The following is a 17,723-nucleotide window of genomic DNA, read 5'->3' on the forward strand; positions in this document are numbered from 1 at the left end:
TGAAATTCAATGCGATGAACACAAGTGCTATAGGGATAAACATCTTCGATGCGGTGAAATCGGTTCCATGCGGGTTTTGCCAATGAGCGACAGTGCGGATGGGAACATTGGGAAGTACCGGATGGCAGCGAGTGTTACGTTGGTGTCATGAAAGTATATTCTCTCGAATCCCATCATGTAAGGCATCGCTTATGTCAATAGGATAGATTTGTTCCGTGTCTTCTTTTCGTATACTCGATCTTGACTCGATCGCTGGGCGCTTGATAAAGCCTATTTTTAGATTCCGAACTCCGGGTTACCACCAATTATCTAATGTGAACTTGAAAGGGAAGAAATTAACCGCCTCTAGGTAGAGGCACAAAAAACATATATAAGAAGCTCCATATTTCACTTAATCCATCAGCTCGCTAACTACCTCTCTAAGTAACAAGGTCAGTTACTCAATGTCTTGGTTATCCGCTTCCTGTACTTATTTTATTTTATATACGTTCACCAGCTACTCAACAATGCAGTTCACTTTCGCCGCCATCGCCGCTGCCTTTGTCGCAGGTGCCCAGCTCGTCGCTGCTAGCCCTGCTCCTGCTGAGGAGGCCACAAACGCTGCTGACTTCGGCATCAACATTGGCTCCACGTTCAACAATGTCGTCGCCTGGGTTGACGGCCAAAGCAAGTGCAACAACGTTGTCATCGCAGCCGTACGTTTGCTTAAACTTCCGGCATCATTCTGCCCTACTCACTATCCATGATGAACAATTAGGCCGGTACCAACTTTTGCGGTCACTCGTTCAACCTGAACGGAAGGACCTTCACAGTCAATGGTTGCGGAGGTCCTCTCTGGGTCACCCAGGGTCCTTCCAACACTTTCTGGGCGAACTGCGGGTCGCTCTCTGAGGCGGATGCTTGCGGTGTTCACACCAACTGGCACTGCCTCTAATTCAGGGTATTTGTATGGCTAAGGGTGCTTAAAGCGAATGCATCGGCCTCGGGACGTGCTGAACTTCGGAAAATATTCACTACATTGCACTGTAACCAAAAATAAATTTAGAAATATACGGTTGTCGCTTTGCTACATCTTTCTTTGCTTAACAAAGATAATAGTTAAGATTATTGGGAAGTGGAATATCGAATGGCCGCACAATTCATTAATATATGCAGTCGAGCATCTACAGGCGCCCATGGTTCGATTGATTCAGGATATAGCCCCTTTTGGAATCTAACATTGTGTTTTTATCCCGTTTTTTTTCTTTTTCTTTTGGTCTTTTGGTCTTTTCATGTTATTTGTTGACTTCAAATGCTTCGGCAAATCCCAAAATTGTGCTTATTATCTTGACGGTTGAAGCTAAATCACTAAATTTCTTAAGCCTCTGACTAAACTGTCATAGCGATAAAAATGAAGATTTTGTATAACAAGGCACAAGTGCAAGTTCAAGTTAATATCGTTTAGAATACACATCATTGAAGAACATGCTACACTAATAATCTTTCGATACATAGAAGATATAAATACAGAAGCATGCCGATGGAAGCAAACCAAAGGCGGGAGGGCGGGGCTATTCAAGTTGCACCCCTTCAAATTGAACGACTCCGAGAATGAATCCCACGACCATTGTGCGTAGCGGGAGTAACATCTAGACGTTCTGACTTTAACTGATCGCCGATATCCACAGAGCACCCCTCTTCCCCACATGTCTGCCTTGGGTTGCCAACACACGAACACGCAAGTTGAGTAAACCCCGCCTCCTGTGCTCGCAGCTGCAGTCGAAGAAGGTTCTTCTTCGCCGCGTTGGATCTAGAGTGTAGCATTTGATTCAGATACTGCAACTCCTGGTGTTGTTCAAAATGCTGTCGTGCGGTTGCTTCGGCGCCAATGCACGCGTTTTTATACATCTGGGCTTTGTATATTGCGCTGAGAAATTCATATTCGGCTTTGAGATGGACGTCGATGGAAAGAGGTCTGGATGCGTAGTCGTTTTGCGAGTGTGAGTCCTGTTGAAGTAGATAGTTAAAGCAAAAAGATTAAGTGATTACCACAAATGAAATTCTTACAGAGAATGACTCCTTCTGACTGAGGTTCAGTTGAGCAATTGAGACTACAGGGACTGAGGTCCGCTCATGTATTGTGTTCAAGCCAATCGCCGGGCAATCCCTGCAAATCTCTTGCATCATCATCTTGTGCTAGTACAATATGAGTAAGCCCCAATGCCACGGATGGAAGAAAATATGGTAGCGTACCGTATTGGCTGTGTAGCACTTGAAGGTCGGGACATCATCGATCTGATCATCATCAGTTTGGAACCTTGACTGCTTCGGAAAATACGGGGGTCGTTGTAGGCCAAAACATTTTTTCAAAACCTCTAGCAACCCGCAGGGCATGCGACCAAGTACAAGGATTATACAGAAACAACGAAGGGACGAAGAAGAAAGGAAGAATTTCGAGAGGGATCTCAGGTTCTTTTCTACATCGCAGGCCCCAGTCGCGGTCGTCGGACAAGAACTTCGCAGATGGAGTAATTTGATGGGTGGCGGAAAAATTTTCCTGCGAGGAGCGACACACAGTTGGTGCGCTTTTCCAATATTAAAGATGCGGTCATAGCGAGCCTCGACCGTCTTAAGGCGGGAATGAAATGTGGTTGCCCTGGAGGATGGCGCCTAGCCTTTGATTATTACTATTATATCCGGCCCTTTCAAAAACATCACATTGCTGAATTTGCAGAGAAGTGTGCAGTCTAAAGGGATTATTATCCATGCAAGCTATTAGATACTTACTTGTGCACAATACGACGAACATACACACCCGTTCCTAGTACTCGAGGTTCAACAGACAGGTTCGATGCCCGATCTGTTCCTCTGGGGATTTGTTCGATTTCCAGTGATTTTTGTCATCCTGGATCTGAAAACTTGTGACTGGTGCGGTTATGGGTGCACTCTGGTGCACTCCGGGGTTTCGGGTCGACAGCCAGCGACAGCCATGGACGCGCTAAATGACAACCCTGACCCGTTCCTCGGAGTCAGAGGGAGTGATCACGCCGGCGGCCCGGCGCGCAATTCGCGTCAATGGCCTTGAGTTTACAGTTGTTTGTTAAGTGCCCAAATTCGGAAGGGTCGAAAAAAGTCAAGCACAACGGTTATCCAGGGTGAGCCATCCCCAAACAATGTCCGCCGACACCGTCGACAAAAAGGAGGTCGAGGAGGGGTCAACGAATACCGTACCTCATGGGTGAGAACTTTCAGTCAAAATTTCTGCCATACCTGCGTTAATAAATCGATTCAAAAATTAGCTCGACCCTATTTGTCTCGAATTTGCCATATAATGCGACATCAGTCGATTTGCAGACCTTGTTCTCTGACATCGCACCTGTCAGATCCGCATTTGTTGTCACAGAGCACGGAACTGGAGTGTCGAAGGGTGTCGGATACGTTTCATTCGCACTGAAGGAAGATGCGCAGGCTGCTTTTGAAAACATAACCAAGGAGGGCATCAGTCTTGTAGGAAGAAAGTTGCGTGTACAGTGGGCAGACTCAAAGGTGCGTGCATTGTGCAAATCATGTTCAAATGTCATGTTCATTTCTCCGTAGCCTAAAGAAAAGGGAGAGAAGGGGGAAAGAAAAGAAGTCGTCAAGAAGGAACCCAAGCCCCGACCTGCACACCAACAACCTAGGCTTCCCCATGACCCCTTTGCAACACGTACTATCGTAATATCTGGACTACCTCCTGGTCTGGATTCCAAGGTGCTATGGAAAAAAATCAGGAAATACGAAGGAGCAGAAAAGGTCGATTGGCCAATAAAAGATGAAGAGGGAAACGAAGATCCTACAACAGGTTCGTCCCACCTTTTCAAAAACCATCAACTAACTAACATGACTTAGCCCATGTCCTATACACATCTTCTAGCCAGGCCTACGAAGCCGTCAACAAATTACACGCACATGTCTACAAAGGCTGCCTTCTTTCCGTAACCCTTAAAAAACGGCTCGACACCCTTTCCAAACCTACTACCACGGTTGCCAAAGGCAGCGAGTCTCTGCCAACCTCTGGAAAAGGCAAAGCTGTAGCAGCGCCGAGCCATGCGAGTCGTCTTATCGTGCGCAATATTCCTTTCAACGCTACCGAGCAGGATCTGCGAGCCATTTTTCTACCATACGGACCCATTTATTCAATACATATACCTCTGGATGATAAGGGTAACAAGAAAGACAAGGATCGCGAACCGGACGTGCCAGAAAGTAGCACGGCTGCGGCGTATGCGGCTGCTAAGAAGCCCAGGACGAAAGGATTCGCATTTGTGTGGATGTTGAGTAAAAAAGATGCGGAGAGGGCGATGGAGGGTTGTAACGGTATGGTTATGCGTGCAGGGACCGCGGAGGCTCTTGTATCGGAGAAACAGAAAAAGAAAAAGCTTCTGCGGCTAGAAAAGAAGGCAGCAGCGAGGGCGGCCGGCAAGGAAGTGAAAGCTGAGAATGAGGGCGAGAACGAAGATGAAGACATGGACAAACCTAAGGCGGATGACAAACGTGCTACGGAACGTGTTATTGCGGTGGATTGGGCATTGAGTAAAGAAAAGTGGAAGGAAGAGAAAGCTAAGATGGATGAGGATATTGAAATGAGAAGTGCATCAGGTTCGGGTTCAAGTGACAGCGGTAGTAGCGCCGAGAGCGACGAGGAGAGCGATGGTGGTCTAGGAGTGCACGATGGAAGCGAAAGTGATAGTGATGATAGCGAGTCGGACGTATCCCGCGACGAGAGTGATGAGGAGGAACCCGTCAAACCTCAGCTACCGGCTCCAGAAGCTGGAACGACACTTTTCATCCGCAATATTCCTTTCAACGCTACAGAAGATGAACTGAGAACACTGTACGACCTCCGTGTCATTATCTCGCGTCCAACAACTAACATTTTTTTAATAGATTCCGTTCATTTGGCCCTCTTCGTTATGCACGTATCACCATGGATCACGAAACGGGTCGTTCAAGAGGTACTGGATTCGCCTGCTTCTGGAACATCGAAGATGCAGACAGAGCAGTACAACAAAGTGAACTGTTGCGTTCAGAAACGACCGGTCAAGCTGTTGCGGCAAGTATAATGGTTTTCATCCGTTTTTCGAATTTTCTCTTATTTGCACTTTCCTTTTTCCAGCCGAAGAAAAATCCATTCTCCTTACCTTCAATTCTCACCCCCGATCCTTCATCCAGCTTAGCCCAGAGTTTGGTGCTTCATGGACGAACTCTTGATGTTGTCAGAGCAGTTACAAGAGACGTCGCTGGTAAATTGAAGGAGACCAATGAAAGAGCCCGCGAAAAAGCAGATAAAAGAAACATGTACCTCATTCGCGAAGGAGGTACAGCGACATCGATTTCTATTGCTTTCTGATTGCTGACCCCTTACTTGCTTTACTAGTTATTATGCCCAACACACCTGCGTCTGAGAACCTGACTCCGGCCGAGATTGAGCGACGCACAAGTTCTTTTAACGCTCGTCGTGCCCTTCTCAAGAGCAACCCCTCCTTGTTCATTTCCAAGACCCGTCTCAGTGTCCGCCAAATTCCCATATTTGTTACCGAGCGTATGGTCAAGCGCCTCGTAACACACTCAATCAAGGCATTCAACGCCGAAGTCAAACAGGGGACACGCGCACCTCTCAGCGCCGACGAGCTCGCCGACCCGCTAACTGAAAAACCCGCAGAACCAAAATTGCCCATCAAACTCAATGACGAATCTGAGTCGGAGGATGAGAACCAGGACAAGAAAAAGAAAAAGAAGAAAGGCAAATTCACTGGCCGCGATACGGGCGTAAAACAGATTAAGATTGTACGTCAGGCCGAACGCATAGACCCAATCACCGGCAAGGGCCGGAGCAAAGGGTACGGTTTCGTTGAGATGCATCGGCACTCCGACGCCCTACGTTTCCTTCGATGGGCAAACAATAACACGAACGTCAACGATCTATTCGATGCGTGGTGGAAGGACGAGTTAGAGAACATGCTCAAAGCGGAGAGGGCAAAGGATGCAGACGCGAGGGATGATGCTCGGATCAAGAGGTTGAAAGAAGAAATTGATAGGGCGGAGCAGCATCCTGGGGGCAAGAAAGGCAAAGGAACACTTATTGTGGAATTCTCAATTGAGAACATTCAAGTATTGCAGCGCAGGGCGGCAATGCAGAGCACTCAGAAAAATCCAGATGTAAGTACTATCAACAAACCTCAATATCTTTGGGATTAATGACTCCATATCAGGCTGCGATTAAAGGTCCATCGACGGACAAAAAACGTAAATCAGAGCCAGAGGAAAGGCATACCCAAAAATCTGATGAGCGATCTCCTAAAAAGCGTCGCACTGGAAATGAAAAGACCAAACCTGAGCCAGAAAAGGAAACCAAGTCAATACCCAGCAACCCATTGGGTTCTATAATCGGTAGAAAACGCAAGGAACGTAAGGCAGGAGGAAAGAAAGGGGGAAAGTAATTCTGGTAGTCGACTTTAATGTACCTTTCCTTTACATATCCTCTATTTTGCTCAATCTCTTATCTTCAGTGAATCTAAACAACAAGACACAGAAACCTTTCAGTGAAACTGAACCGACATTGTATGCTTCATCTAGACATGAAAATAATTGCTAATAATGTGATATGTATAAATACATGTGTGATGGATATGAATAGTTAGTACAAAAGAGAAAAATGTGTAGCGATGTCGAACGAGACTTAAAATTGGTACGCAAGCATGCTCATGCTCATCTATTTGGCCTTAGCGTCGATTTGGGGTGCGTCTGGCGGCCGAAGGCCGCGAGTAGTCAACTTGGACACCTGTACAAACGCATCTAGCAAGCTAGGGACGACAAATGGTTCCTTGCATTCTCGACGAATGTCCTTTATGGCGTTCTCTGCTTCTTCCCGTAGTCGTTTCTCCCGCTTGAGTTCATTGCGAAGTCTAAAAATTTCTGCCTCCATTTCTGCTTGTGGAAAAAAAAGCAGCCATAAAGTTGACGGAAGGAATGAAAAAAAGTATCAGCCAGTGTATCCATTATATACCACTACAGAGGCGACGTACCTTCTTCTGTCTGATGGCCGAGCATGATAGGCCGAGGTACAACACTTGAGTTGAGTGACTTGAGTTCAGCGATGACCACCGCTTCGCGCGCCATCTTCGCGGCAATCTCACGTTTGATGTCGGATGACTCTCTTAAGAGGGTCTGAATAGCCAGTAGCTCATCTTTGGTGTGCGTTGAAGGCCTCTTTCTCTTGTGCGTCTTGGGTGAGGTTGTTGATGACGATGACAATGAGGAGGCGGATTGAAATAGGGAGGACGAGGAAGACAAGGAAGGCGCGAGAGGCCCAGTGGATTCCGAGGGAATTGGGAAATCAGAGGTAATAAATGGTTCTACTGGTGGCTGTTGGTGCTGCTGCTGCTGTTCGGGGTTATGATACCAAGAGGCCCACTTCAAAGTATTGAACGCTGCAAGAGCAGTAGATACAGGATCAATGGCAGAGGGAGGCGGAGTAGGAAGTACAAAACCCTAATTTTTATTCAACCATATTAAATAGTTGCATCAACTGAGTGGCATATAGTTTAGCTAGGAGAGGACCTTACCGTCGTTGTGTCAACTTGCGGCGCCGGCCCACGGAAGGGTGGCACTTCGGAGCTGTCGTACCAACCCCATTGTTGCTGTTGCTGTTGCATGGACCCTCTCTCCTGCCATAATTGGTATGTCAGTTAAAAATGAGTGGAGAGTCAAATGAGAAGTGGCGGGTCGTACATATTGGTCCAGAGCTACCGGTGAAGGGGGTTGAGTTTGGTGCACGAGTTGGGATGACGACGACGAAGGGATTTGTGGCTCTGGCGCCTGGATATCAAATTATTTTATAGACTAATTTTGTGAGTTGCCATGTGCAAACCTCAACTTTAAGAAGCGTTTGCTCTGTCGATGAATTATCAGACGCTTGCTGCGCGCGCGCTCGCTCGCTTTCCTTCGATTTCTATATCAAAGTCATGAGTTGGGGGAATGGAGGGATGCGCGACATGTACAAACAAGAGAGCTGAGGAATTCTTTAACAAGATTGGAGCCCTTGTTCTTATCCTGTTGCGCATCTTTCTCATTGGTGGAGCTTTCAGCTGGTTGAAAGCGCGAGGGACGAATCCTGGTCTGTGTATTGCCATCTGTAGATGTGACTGACAAATTGGGAGCATGGAAAGTGTGAAGAACAGTGGTATCCTCAGTGCATTCTTGTTTCTGCACGCAAGGAGAAGGAATAAATGTTATACTCGGAGAAGAGACATAGAAAAAACGAACCACTGGAGGACTTTCCGGAGTTTTGTCAGGTTTGGTGTAACGGCCTTGTAATATCTTCTTATTAGAAAAAATGTTTAGTCCAGTACTTATAATGATAAAATGATCGCAAAGTACTTACGGGTTCTGTGGGTAGACGACTCCTAGACTGTGGTTTGTACCACGATGATGATGCCTCTGTATTAATCTGACTGTAATACGCTTTCTGCATGTGCCAGATTATCAATGCCACGTGTACGTAGATGAGAAAGATAACTGACAGGAGCTACTGGAGGAGCTTTACTCGCATTATGAACACTATCCACATCCATTTTGACATCGTAAGTGGTTACAGGAGATCGTGTGGTATCGAATGGATTGGTAAAAACGGTTTGGACAGCTGCAATGCCTGACGAAGATGGATTCAAGTCTGCAATACCGGTTTGCGATTGTGAAGACGTAGCAACGTTTCGCGGTGCCTTGAAGTTGGAAGTTCCAGGATCATAAGAGGTAGTTTGTGAGGAGTCTGAAGAGTAGGTATAGGTGAACATGGTGACAGCTGGCCAAGAAGCATTCTCAAGACCAGAGGGTGTCTGGGAGTGCTAAACGATGGAAATAGCCCACGAACCTTTTTGAGTCCCATCAGGAGGTTTTTGTGATCCAAAAATATCGGCGAAGGATGGGGAAGCTTGATTTTGGCTTATAGATGCGTTCTTCCCGCCAAAAGCGCCGGAAGAAGTTCCTTCATTACGTCTGCCGTTGTTCTTTTCACTAAAAGAGGTTGGATGGCCCCCCGACATGTTGGTACGGAACGATGTACCAGTTTGAACAGTTTGACCAGTTGATGCGCTAGGTACTTTGGGGGTGACCTTCGTTGTATCTAAAGAAGAAATTTGAATGAACATTCTGGAAAACGGCAAAGGTGGCCAGTCTCGTTCTATACTAGGAGTGGAAAGCACAAACCTGTTTCGGTGCCAGGGAATATAGAAGAGACTTGTCCAACCTGAGTAGAAGGCTTGAAATTGAAATCAAATGGTTTAGATATGGGTAGGGTGGGTTTCGCGGTACCTAAGGAAAGCTCTAATGAATACCCTGAGATCCAACTATGATACTAGGAATCGAAAAAGACGAACTTATTTGGCTTTGGTTGATGTTCGGCGTGTTTTGCAATCCAAAACTATTGCGGAAGGATGAAGTAATGTGTTTCCCGATAGTCGAAGGTTTCTTCTTGCTATTAATTGAACTTGAAGTTGTCGGTTTGTTTCCATTGGTGGTGGGCCTGAGGCTTTGAGAACTTGACTGTGAGCGTACATTAATGTCTTCCTCCCCTTTCTTGTTCTCTGCATTTTGGGTTGTTGTATGGGACGTGTCAGATGTGCGAGGCCCCTTGGAATTGGATGGTATAGGTACATGGATTTTTTCAGGAGCCTTTCGGGGTGGCAAGGGTGGCAAGTTCTTGAAGGTCGGGAAAGGTTGCTCGGGTTCAGGAGACCTCGAAGGATCCTACAATATTGTAATATGAAAAGATGCTTTGGAATGTTTGCAACCTGGTCTCACATCAGCGGGATCGATTTTGAACAATTTGTGAGGTCTTTCCCATGTCGTGTTGTGTTTCTTGAAGGGGAATGGCAAGCCATTTGAAGAGTGATTTACAGGTTGCGAAGAAGTTGACTTTGAGGGGTAGGATTGAGTGTACTCTTCTGGTAGTTTTCTTTTCTGTGGATATCTGCTCAAATGTATAAGTTGTCAATTGCATTCGGGTAAACCGGGAAGCGCACATGTATTTGACATTAAGATTCGAACTGCATTGATGTATGTATTAGACGCCGTGGACTAGTGACACTGGGTAAAGAGAAATACATCGATAGTGACTGTAGAAGTTCTTCCGAGGGTTTGCTCTTCAGCGCGATGTGCTTATGAAGAGTCTATGATGCCCCTATGAGTTCATCTCGTCAAAACGCGACAGAGTACTAGGCACGCACCCCATCTTTTTGAACGGCGGGCCATACGCACTGAACACACCCGTGCGACACAAACGTCGTATTCTCTCTCTTTGGATGGGGTAGCTTGAGCGATGTCAAGTCTCCTCGAAATGTGGCGTCTGATTCCGGTGTGAATTTGGAGAAATACTGCGTAGCCTTTAGACCGAAGTATCGAATCTGCAGCTTTATTTCAAAGTCGCCTCCTGCTGAAAGAGCCATTTAGGGTCATCTATGACTCTCTAAAATAGGAGACGATTTTTGCCACTAAGAAGTAGGAGTTCGGTACGCAGTCGAGGGTCAAGTCGGTGTTTTTTTTATGGTTGCTATTGTAACTATTTTTAGGCAGGATAAGATAAATGTTTCACTTCTCACGATTTAATCTATTATGTTATCTTTGTAAAATATAACAGAACTGTTTCTTGTTGAACAAGTAGGGAAGAATAACATCTACAGCATTTCAAACTGTTTAAGTAAACGTTCTTCATAGTTGGTTCTGGTTGGTTCACAGCATCCTTTGGTCTGTTGCGTCGTATATCTACCATATTCATTGCCTAAAAATTATATTGCATTAACCTTTATCTGCTGCTGATCCTTAATTTGCTGTATATAGCGGAGGCATTTCCACAATAGTATTCGAAGAAGAGTCTTCGGCCATAAAATTTGGGATCCGAAGACCGCTATCTTCGTGTATCACCGTCTGGGTAGGTCTGGGTACGGGGAACGGACGGTTTTCAGAAGGGATTCGAGGTAAAGCTGACAGTGGCCGTTGCATTAACGGCGGGTGGACAATACTGGTGGGCAAGGAATTAATTGGAGACGTTTGCCCTGGTCCATCGGCGGTGTACATTCCTATTGATTGAAGCTCGGTACTTAATGATCTTGGAGGTGGAGCAGAAGTGATTGATGCCTTCATTGCGGCCTCAACTGGCGTTGGTACACTATGAAGCACGGCCGCGATTCGTGTGGAAGCCGTGACAGAGGTATTATGGAAATGATTTACGGGAACATACCGACGACCAGGAAATTGGCAGAATGGTTGGATCATAGCGGTGGAGTTGCCTTCATTGGGTTGTTCATGTCGTTTATGGCGCCGGCGCCTGTTAAAAATAAAATAGAACGCTATGGAGAGTATGATGACGACGGTTGCTGCCCCAACCACCCCACCAATCACACCTTGAGTGTGGCTTTTATCCGTCGTGCTATCACCCTTGCCTTTAGCAGATGACGGCAAGAGGGTAGGACCGGGTATAGTCAGAACTGTTGATGGATTATCCAATGCAGAAGTCCCATTCTGAATGATAAGATAGTTGAGAGAGAGAGGTGCCGTCGACTCATTTCCCAGAAAGGTGACGGTAATTTCATGAGGACCTAACGCGTATCGAGCCGTTTGAAAAAATTCCTGGTTATATAAAGTGGTGTTCGAGTTCGCAGCAAGGCTGTTCAATGAAAAGACAACTGGATTTTGATCATCGACCGAATATGTGCCAAGCGTGGGGGAATGAGGAAACCCGGACGGGAATAAGGAATACCAACTGAGAGAACTGCCTAATCTCAGGCTTTGATTAGTATTGATTCAATATGAATTGAAAAAACTGACCAATGAAAGGAAATTTGACACTCGAATTGAACGTTCTTGTCATATTGACCAAGTTCGCAGTACCATAAAAGTACTGCGCCCAACCATTGCTGTACTGCAGCGCTGGGTCCAGAGGATTCACATATATAACCTCATTGATGAGGGGTACCGATGCCGAAGGGACATACCGGATGCTATCAAACCAAAATGTCTGTCCATTAGAGGCCGTTGCGTTAACAGTAAGTGTGTGAGGTCCGTCTACAAGTCTATCCTTTTCGCAAATTATCAAGTTATTTTCTCGCGATAGCGCCCCAATTGCCTTGCCAATGTTATTGTTATCAAGAAAGCAATCGAAAATGGGGTATGGGGTTCCCAAGTCGATGGTACCGATGACGGACACTTTTATCCCTAGCCCGCAGACATAGACATTAGTCTTGTTCAAGACCTCGATTCTGGCTAACGCACTGCTTACCATTGAAGGCAAAAGATAAACTTCCGTTCGTGGTGCCGTGTAAAGTGCTGAGGTAGGGTGGTCCAAAAGTTCCAAAGGTGTCCTGACTCCCATGGTCTTGAAACCAGCCTAGACTATATTGTACCCTAGGATCGGTGTCATCGACCACAATAGATCTAGTAGTCATTTTGTCCTGTGTGGAGAAACGAAAGTTCGCCAATGAAAGTTTGAAAGGGTGATGAAACTGGGCGTATTCCAGCAGGGGTCGACCGTCGAGAACTTTACATAGAAGAAGCAGAGGCTGAAGAGTGCATCTGCAGTCCCGAGTCTTCAAATATCTCAACGGAAAGGTCTGATTCATCTGATTCTGTTTGTTCCCTTTGTCAAGCAAGGTCGAGAAACAGCATCCCTATGCTCGGCGAAGGGTGATAACATTTTGGAGCGCTGACAACTTCATAGAAAATAAAGAACACTGGACAGGGGATTCGGCCATTGGTGCGATAATGGAAAACGCCAATATTAGAACTCGATAGCCCGAGACACTTCGGCAGTAGCTCGCTCGTCAACCGTCTCATTTGTCGCATTCATTCTGATATGGCACAAAGCTTTAGTCTGCACCAACGCGATGCATTGCAAACCTTGCGGCAGATTGAAATGATAGCCCAACTGATCGAAAAATGAGGAACGTGTTTATTGGTTGCCCAATGCTGACATCGTAGTCGTAGCGTTCTGAAGTCCGCTGAGATTTGTGTGTGCTGGAGTTCTCGTTCTGGACTTGGAAATCAGATTATTGCCATTGTTAATGGAAAAGGCTGTGCCAGAAATGCGACAGGGTCCATGTGCTTGAGTTGAGTCAAAAAGTCAAATCAAAGGTCAGGTCGAGGTGCCAGATTAGTAGCGCCGCAGCGCGTCTTTGTGACAACTTTGCCGTGATTGGGTATGAACACCCCGGACCCATCAGTCACATCGCCTAAAAACTCTAAGTACAGAAGCTTTAAGGAACTTGTGAGGTGATGACGCACGGGTACTGAACGGGAGCTTAAATGCGGGTACCTTGGCACAGTCGATGAGAAAGTAGGATTGGTACTTTGAGAGAATCGCGTGAAAATCACAGACAATGTGTTGAATTTTGAAACAGTGAAGCCCTTATTTATGCCGTCTGAGTTTGAAATGGTGTGGGACTAAAGCATTATTAGTCTCTACTAACGATCTTGAGAAGTAATACAACTTGGAGGAGAAAGGATCCTCTCGACCAGTGGCAACGTATGTCCTAATATTTGAGCAAAGAAAATGTACAAGTCATTACCATTACAAAAATGAATAAGTAAGACAAGTCCTAAAATAATTTGGCACACTCTAGAGTCTAAAATGTATTCAAATAATTCATTACTGTAATCTTATCTGGACATCTCCGGACTGCACCCATATCCCGTAATTGGCACAGTCTCCTTTCCGACTGACTACCACCACTCTACACTTGAATCCGCTCATCACAGCTTTTATTCGCGTATACCATGTCGTGGCAAGGTATGCGCAGAAAATCATGTCAGGATTTCAATAACTTATATGTTCTCTATAGCTTACGTCGACAACAACCTCCTCGGAACCGGCAAGGTTGCCAAAGCTGCAATCCTTGGTTTGGCTGGAGGCGTGTGGGCTAAGTCGCCTGGTTTTGACGTATGTTTAAATGTAGCAGCATCTTAAGATCTGTCGCGAACGTGTTTCTCTTTCTAGATCACCCCTGAGGAGCAGAAAGCCATCATCGCTGGATTCTCAGCGCCCGACACCATTCAAGCCAGCGGTGTCCGTCTCGCAGGCCAAAAGTTTTACACACTTTTTGTAATTGATCGCACTATCCAGGCGAAGAAGGCGGTAAGTTTCCATAACTTTATGAATAAAATCGTGTTTGTGATCGCGAGCATACGATACAGGCCGATGGCGTTGTCATTGTCAAGACTAAGCAAGCCGTGCTGGTCGCTGAATATGTCGGTCCCGTGCAAGCGCCCGAGGTCACACCCATCGTCGAAGGGCTCGCCGATTATCTGATCTCTGTTGGATATTAGACATTACCCCATCCAACCACACCCACTGGAACGGAGAAAGTCGAATGATGTTATCAAACTGCAATTACCCTTACTATGTATCTTTATCGCGCGCCGTTGTTCAATTCTATCTTCGCCTGCTCGCTTGTGATTTGTGCTCTCCCTCTCCAAACGCGACTCACGACGATGCCCGCTCAGCGGTCATCATACGGTTTTGTGAGTCATTGTTGAATCCGATCACAGAAAATCAGGCAGTAAATCGAGAAAAGAGAAGAAAGGAAAATATTTTAAAAATTACAATATACTAATAAACCCATTATTACAGAACAAGCACCTTTGAACTGCTTCTAGGAGGTCTTCCACAACCCACCCTTGTGCAATTTTTGGTAGATCCTTCTGCGCCGAGGGCGGAAGTAAAGCCTTTCGACTGCATCCTACGCAGGTCCGTACCCATGGCGTAGACAAGATAAAGGTCGTTACTGAGCAACGAGCTATGCAAAAATAAATAAGCAAAAATGGTGAATAAAGCAATTAACAAAGCCATACCCCATCTGTGCCCATTGCCACATACAGCTGTCGTGATATCTTCCAACGGTACGTCCATACCACAAGCAGGACACAATTCATTCAGTTTCGACGACAACCCCTCTGGAGTTCCCGATTCCGACGAAGATGGTGCGTTGAGGAGAGGCTGGATGAGTACAGATAGTTGATTTCCTTCTTCAGTTAGCTCGGGAGGACATCCATGGAGCAACGATTGCACAATCATTCGGGACACGAATGGAATATCATTGGCTGGGCGATGAACGTTAGCTGTATGTGAAATAACAAACCGAGGGGCAGAATATTTACGTGTAAGTGATTTGATAGCAGCAATGAGATGGCGTATAATAGTGCGCAGGATGCGATAAGAGATGGCGTTGAGAAGATCTTGAGCAACGACTCCGCATTCCGTGCGACGCTCTTCGTTGCTAGCCAATTTCTTTTAAATTTCAAAGGAATGGCACATCAGATACCTGATTCAGAGATTTTTTGTCGAAGAAAGTGACGCGTACCCATGCAAAGTCGGCAAGCGAGAGTCTCATCCTCAAAGAGAGTAAATCGTCCCATCCAAATAATGAAGTAGACACCGAGTACCGAAATTGGCATCTGACATCATCATTGAGGACTTCCTGCAGAGGAGGCACCGTGATTGTCTTGGACAAATCTTCCACCAACGGTCGCGTTGCTAAAATCTCCAAGAGTTTTGAGTGTAGGTTATGCAATTTCGCTGGGTCACGGAGGTGCAGCATGTACGGTCGAAGCAGGTAAAGAGGGGAATAACCTGATGCTGTGATAAAATTTCAGAGAAGGAATTACATCGTGAATATGAGTTAAGGCATACATGCTTTTACTGTATTAAGAAGAGTGGCGAGATCTTGCAGCAGAAGCTCATCATTTTCATCCTCCCACATCGGTGTGACAATCAGCGTGGTTCTATGCTTTGCATCGTGCTTATAGCTGAAGTCAGAGGGACAAGCCGACCTGAACAAAAAGTAAAGTAACAATGTATGAACCAACCAAATTCAAAAAGCGAAACATTAAAAGCACGCACTCATACACCCACAGAAAGCAGGCATTGTCATCATATGACACCGCGCCGTTAACCTGGACCATATCCCTTCTATCCACTGCACCTTTTTCCATCCTGACAAATATCCCGCGCGACACGCTCGACAGTCCATCCGACGTCAACTGCTCTCCGCCCGTATCGACTACAGTGCGCGTCGCCCAGACCGGGTCCGTCGAGAATGAGCGTAGAACGTGGAACGATCCGTCGAACAGTGTCACCACCAGCCTGTCTTGTTTGCGCAGGTACGTGAGTCCTGTGACAGGGTGCAAAGCAGACGCGTCGGAAGAAATTTTTTGAGTCTGTAGGCGAAGCGAGCGGAAGCCGGTCCAGTATGCTGTGGTTGTGGGGACATTATCTGAAGTGGCGGACCAAAGATTAACAAGACCTGGGTGGGAGGACACGAGAATCGGCTGAAGGACTGAAGGTGAGGATAGTTATAGATTGGGATTATAGCTACTAACACTTCTGCCGGGGACATGGATCCAATGCAACGCAGTAATTCCAGTCCGTGATTCGGGCCCATATATCAAACTTGATTCATGTTCTAACTTGACTTGAATGTCATAGCTCTTCGAGAAAGAGAAGGTGGTCGTGTTTTCCTGTAATATTTGACTGATCTTGACTAATCCAACCGAGCCGTCGGATATACCGTATGCCAAATATCCTTCGCCTTATCTTGTACATGAGTAAAAATCTATTTAATGATAAAGAAATCCATACGTACAATGACCATGCACAACAGTGTTCCAACCTTGGAACGCGGTATGAGTGATCCATTTGTCAGCGACTGCAAGTGTGGCCACAATTTCAGGATTGTCAGCCTTCCGATACCTACGTAGGCGTCAAGAAGGAAATAAATCAGATTACAATAAAGTGACCTTAAAAAATTTAAACAGCCAGCTCGAGTCCCAAGTATTAATAAGGATGCATCTATCGATGGCTCAGGGACCAAACCAAAGTTAGGTCGAGGCGACCACTCGATACCTGGATGGCTCGAGTCAGCTTGATCAAATGGAAAGGGAAAGGGATTAGCTTACAGGCGGCCTGAGCTTGCAAGATCGACGCAAGGTCCTCTTTTTCTTTGGTTGCAAAGTGATCCACAAGGAAGGAAGTCAGGTCGAAAATCTGTTCTGCGATGATTACATGAATTCAAAAAATTCATGATAAACGTACATTAAACCATTCTCCCTTGAGGTAATTCTTTCCAGCTATCCAAAAATTGATGTCCATGTTGGAGCTAAGAGACACGAAAATGCATCTTGATGGCCAACGTAAGGCTTTGTACACAGTTTTCGACGAAACGGCATACTCACCCACCATTTGACGCAACACCAACGGGCGAAATTGCCATTGATATGACGGACATGTCAATTGAACCTAACGATACAGCACCCCAGGCTAAAGGTCTCAAGCATGGTATCAATTTCTTTCCGTTTTTCATGCACCAACTGCGCGTATACCTTGCGAATACTCGGGCCATCTTGTAGGTGTAATTTTGTCATGCTGGATCATGGTCTTGAACCAACCAAGGACTGGTACATCCTTCCCCGGCGTCGCCTTGATGACAGAAGTGTTGTCAAAGTTTATGCCATGGTCGGGAGTCTATGGAACATTCAGATAAGAAAGTGGCACAAGGCGAAAAAAAGCCTCACGAAAATTATACCGGAATTCTTCGTAATGAAGCATAATTGACCATCTGGGGACCACTGTACACACTTCAAGGATGGGTACGACGTGACAGTTGGAATGACCAGGGCCGAGTACAATGGTAGCGTCATTTAGAATTGGTGATCTTGAGATT

General features: G+C 46.0%; 7 protein-coding genes across 7 annotated transcripts; 3 read left to right on the forward strand and 4 right to left on the reverse strand.

Moving 5' to 3' along the window:
• Positions 1-67: 67 nt before the first annotated feature.
• On the forward strand, positions 68-934 carry JR316_0011627 (uncharacterized protein; the record flags this gene model as incomplete). Its single annotated transcript, XM_047897273.1, has 3 exons — positions 68-138; positions 497-695; positions 758-934. The coding sequence occupies 3 exons, from the start codon at positions 68-70 to the stop codon at positions 932-934; spliced, it is 447 nt and encodes a 148-aa protein (XP_047743682.1).
• Positions 935-1,569: 635 nt separating this feature from the next.
• On the reverse strand, positions 1,570-2,373 carry JR316_0011628 (uncharacterized protein; the record flags this gene model as incomplete). Its single annotated transcript, XM_047897274.1, has 3 exons — positions 1,570-1,986; positions 2,047-2,175; positions 2,233-2,373. The coding sequence occupies 3 exons, from the start codon at positions 2,371-2,373 to the stop codon at positions 1,570-1,572; spliced, it is 687 nt and encodes a 228-aa protein (XP_047743683.1).
• A 779-nt stretch (positions 2,374-3,152) lies between these two features.
• Positions 3,153-6,564, forward strand: JR316_0011629 (putative RNA-binding protein C4F6.14; the record flags this gene model as incomplete). The annotated part of the gene is made up of 9 exons (XM_047897275.1): positions 3,153-3,217; positions 3,279-3,525; positions 3,577-3,820; positions 3,868-4,852; positions 4,906-5,065; positions 5,135-5,336; positions 5,396-6,177; positions 6,231-6,454; positions 6,528-6,564. The coding sequence occupies 9 exons, from the start codon at positions 3,153-3,155 to the stop codon at positions 6,562-6,564; spliced, it is 2,946 nt and encodes a 981-aa protein (XP_047743684.1).
• Positions 6,565-6,730: 166 nt separating this feature from the next.
• Positions 6,731-10,460, reverse strand: JR316_0011630 (uncharacterized protein; the record flags this gene model as incomplete). Its single annotated transcript, XM_047897276.1, has 14 exons — positions 6,731-6,948; positions 7,044-7,509; positions 7,584-7,685; positions 7,750-7,836; positions 7,889-7,969; positions 8,023-8,223; positions 8,284-8,337; positions 8,402-8,485; positions 8,541-8,818; positions 8,888-9,139; positions 9,223-9,327; positions 9,393-9,762; positions 9,817-9,985; positions 10,282-10,460. The coding sequence occupies 14 exons, from the start codon at positions 10,458-10,460 to the stop codon at positions 6,731-6,733; spliced, it is 2,646 nt and encodes an 881-aa protein (XP_047743685.1).
• A 373-nt stretch (positions 10,461-10,833) lies between these two features.
• JR316_0011631 (uncharacterized protein) lies at positions 10,834-12,455 on the reverse strand (the record flags this gene model as incomplete). The annotated part of the gene is made up of 3 exons (XM_047897277.1): positions 10,834-11,786; positions 11,839-12,225; positions 12,290-12,455. 3 exons carry the CDS (start codon positions 12,453-12,455, stop codon positions 10,834-10,836), a joined length of 1,506 nt encoding a protein of 501 aa, XP_047743686.1.
• Positions 12,456-13,782: 1,327 nt separating this feature from the next.
• Positions 13,783-14,331, forward strand: JR316_0011632 (Profilin-1A; the record flags this gene model as incomplete). The annotated part of the gene is made up of 4 exons (XM_047897278.1): positions 13,783-13,795; positions 13,848-13,945; positions 14,003-14,140; positions 14,200-14,331. The coding sequence occupies 4 exons, from the start codon at positions 13,783-13,785 to the stop codon at positions 14,329-14,331; spliced, it is 381 nt and encodes a 126-aa protein (XP_047743687.1).
• A 273-nt stretch (positions 14,332-14,604) lies between these two features.
• On the reverse strand, positions 14,605-17,700 carry JR316_0011633 (Putative transcription factor tau subunit sfc9; the record flags this gene model as incomplete). Its single annotated transcript, XM_047897279.1, has 14 exons — positions 14,605-14,801; positions 14,857-15,105; positions 15,163-15,292; positions 15,366-15,640; positions 15,695-15,834; positions 15,905-16,332; positions 16,384-16,592; positions 16,647-16,753; positions 16,801-16,906; positions 16,960-17,047; positions 17,096-17,180; positions 17,236-17,320; positions 17,383-17,524; positions 17,575-17,700. 14 exons carry the CDS (start codon positions 17,698-17,700, stop codon positions 14,605-14,607), a joined length of 2,367 nt encoding a protein of 788 aa, XP_047743688.1.
• Between the last annotated feature and the right edge of the window lie 23 nt (positions 17,701-17,723).

This window comes from Psilocybe cubensis, chromosome 11, assembly GCF_017499595.1.
Source record: "Psilocybe cubensis strain MGC-MH-2018 chromosome 11, whole genome shotgun sequence".
NCBI lineage: Eukaryota > Fungi > Basidiomycota > Agaricomycetes > Agaricales > Agrocybaceae > Psilocybe > Psilocybe cubensis.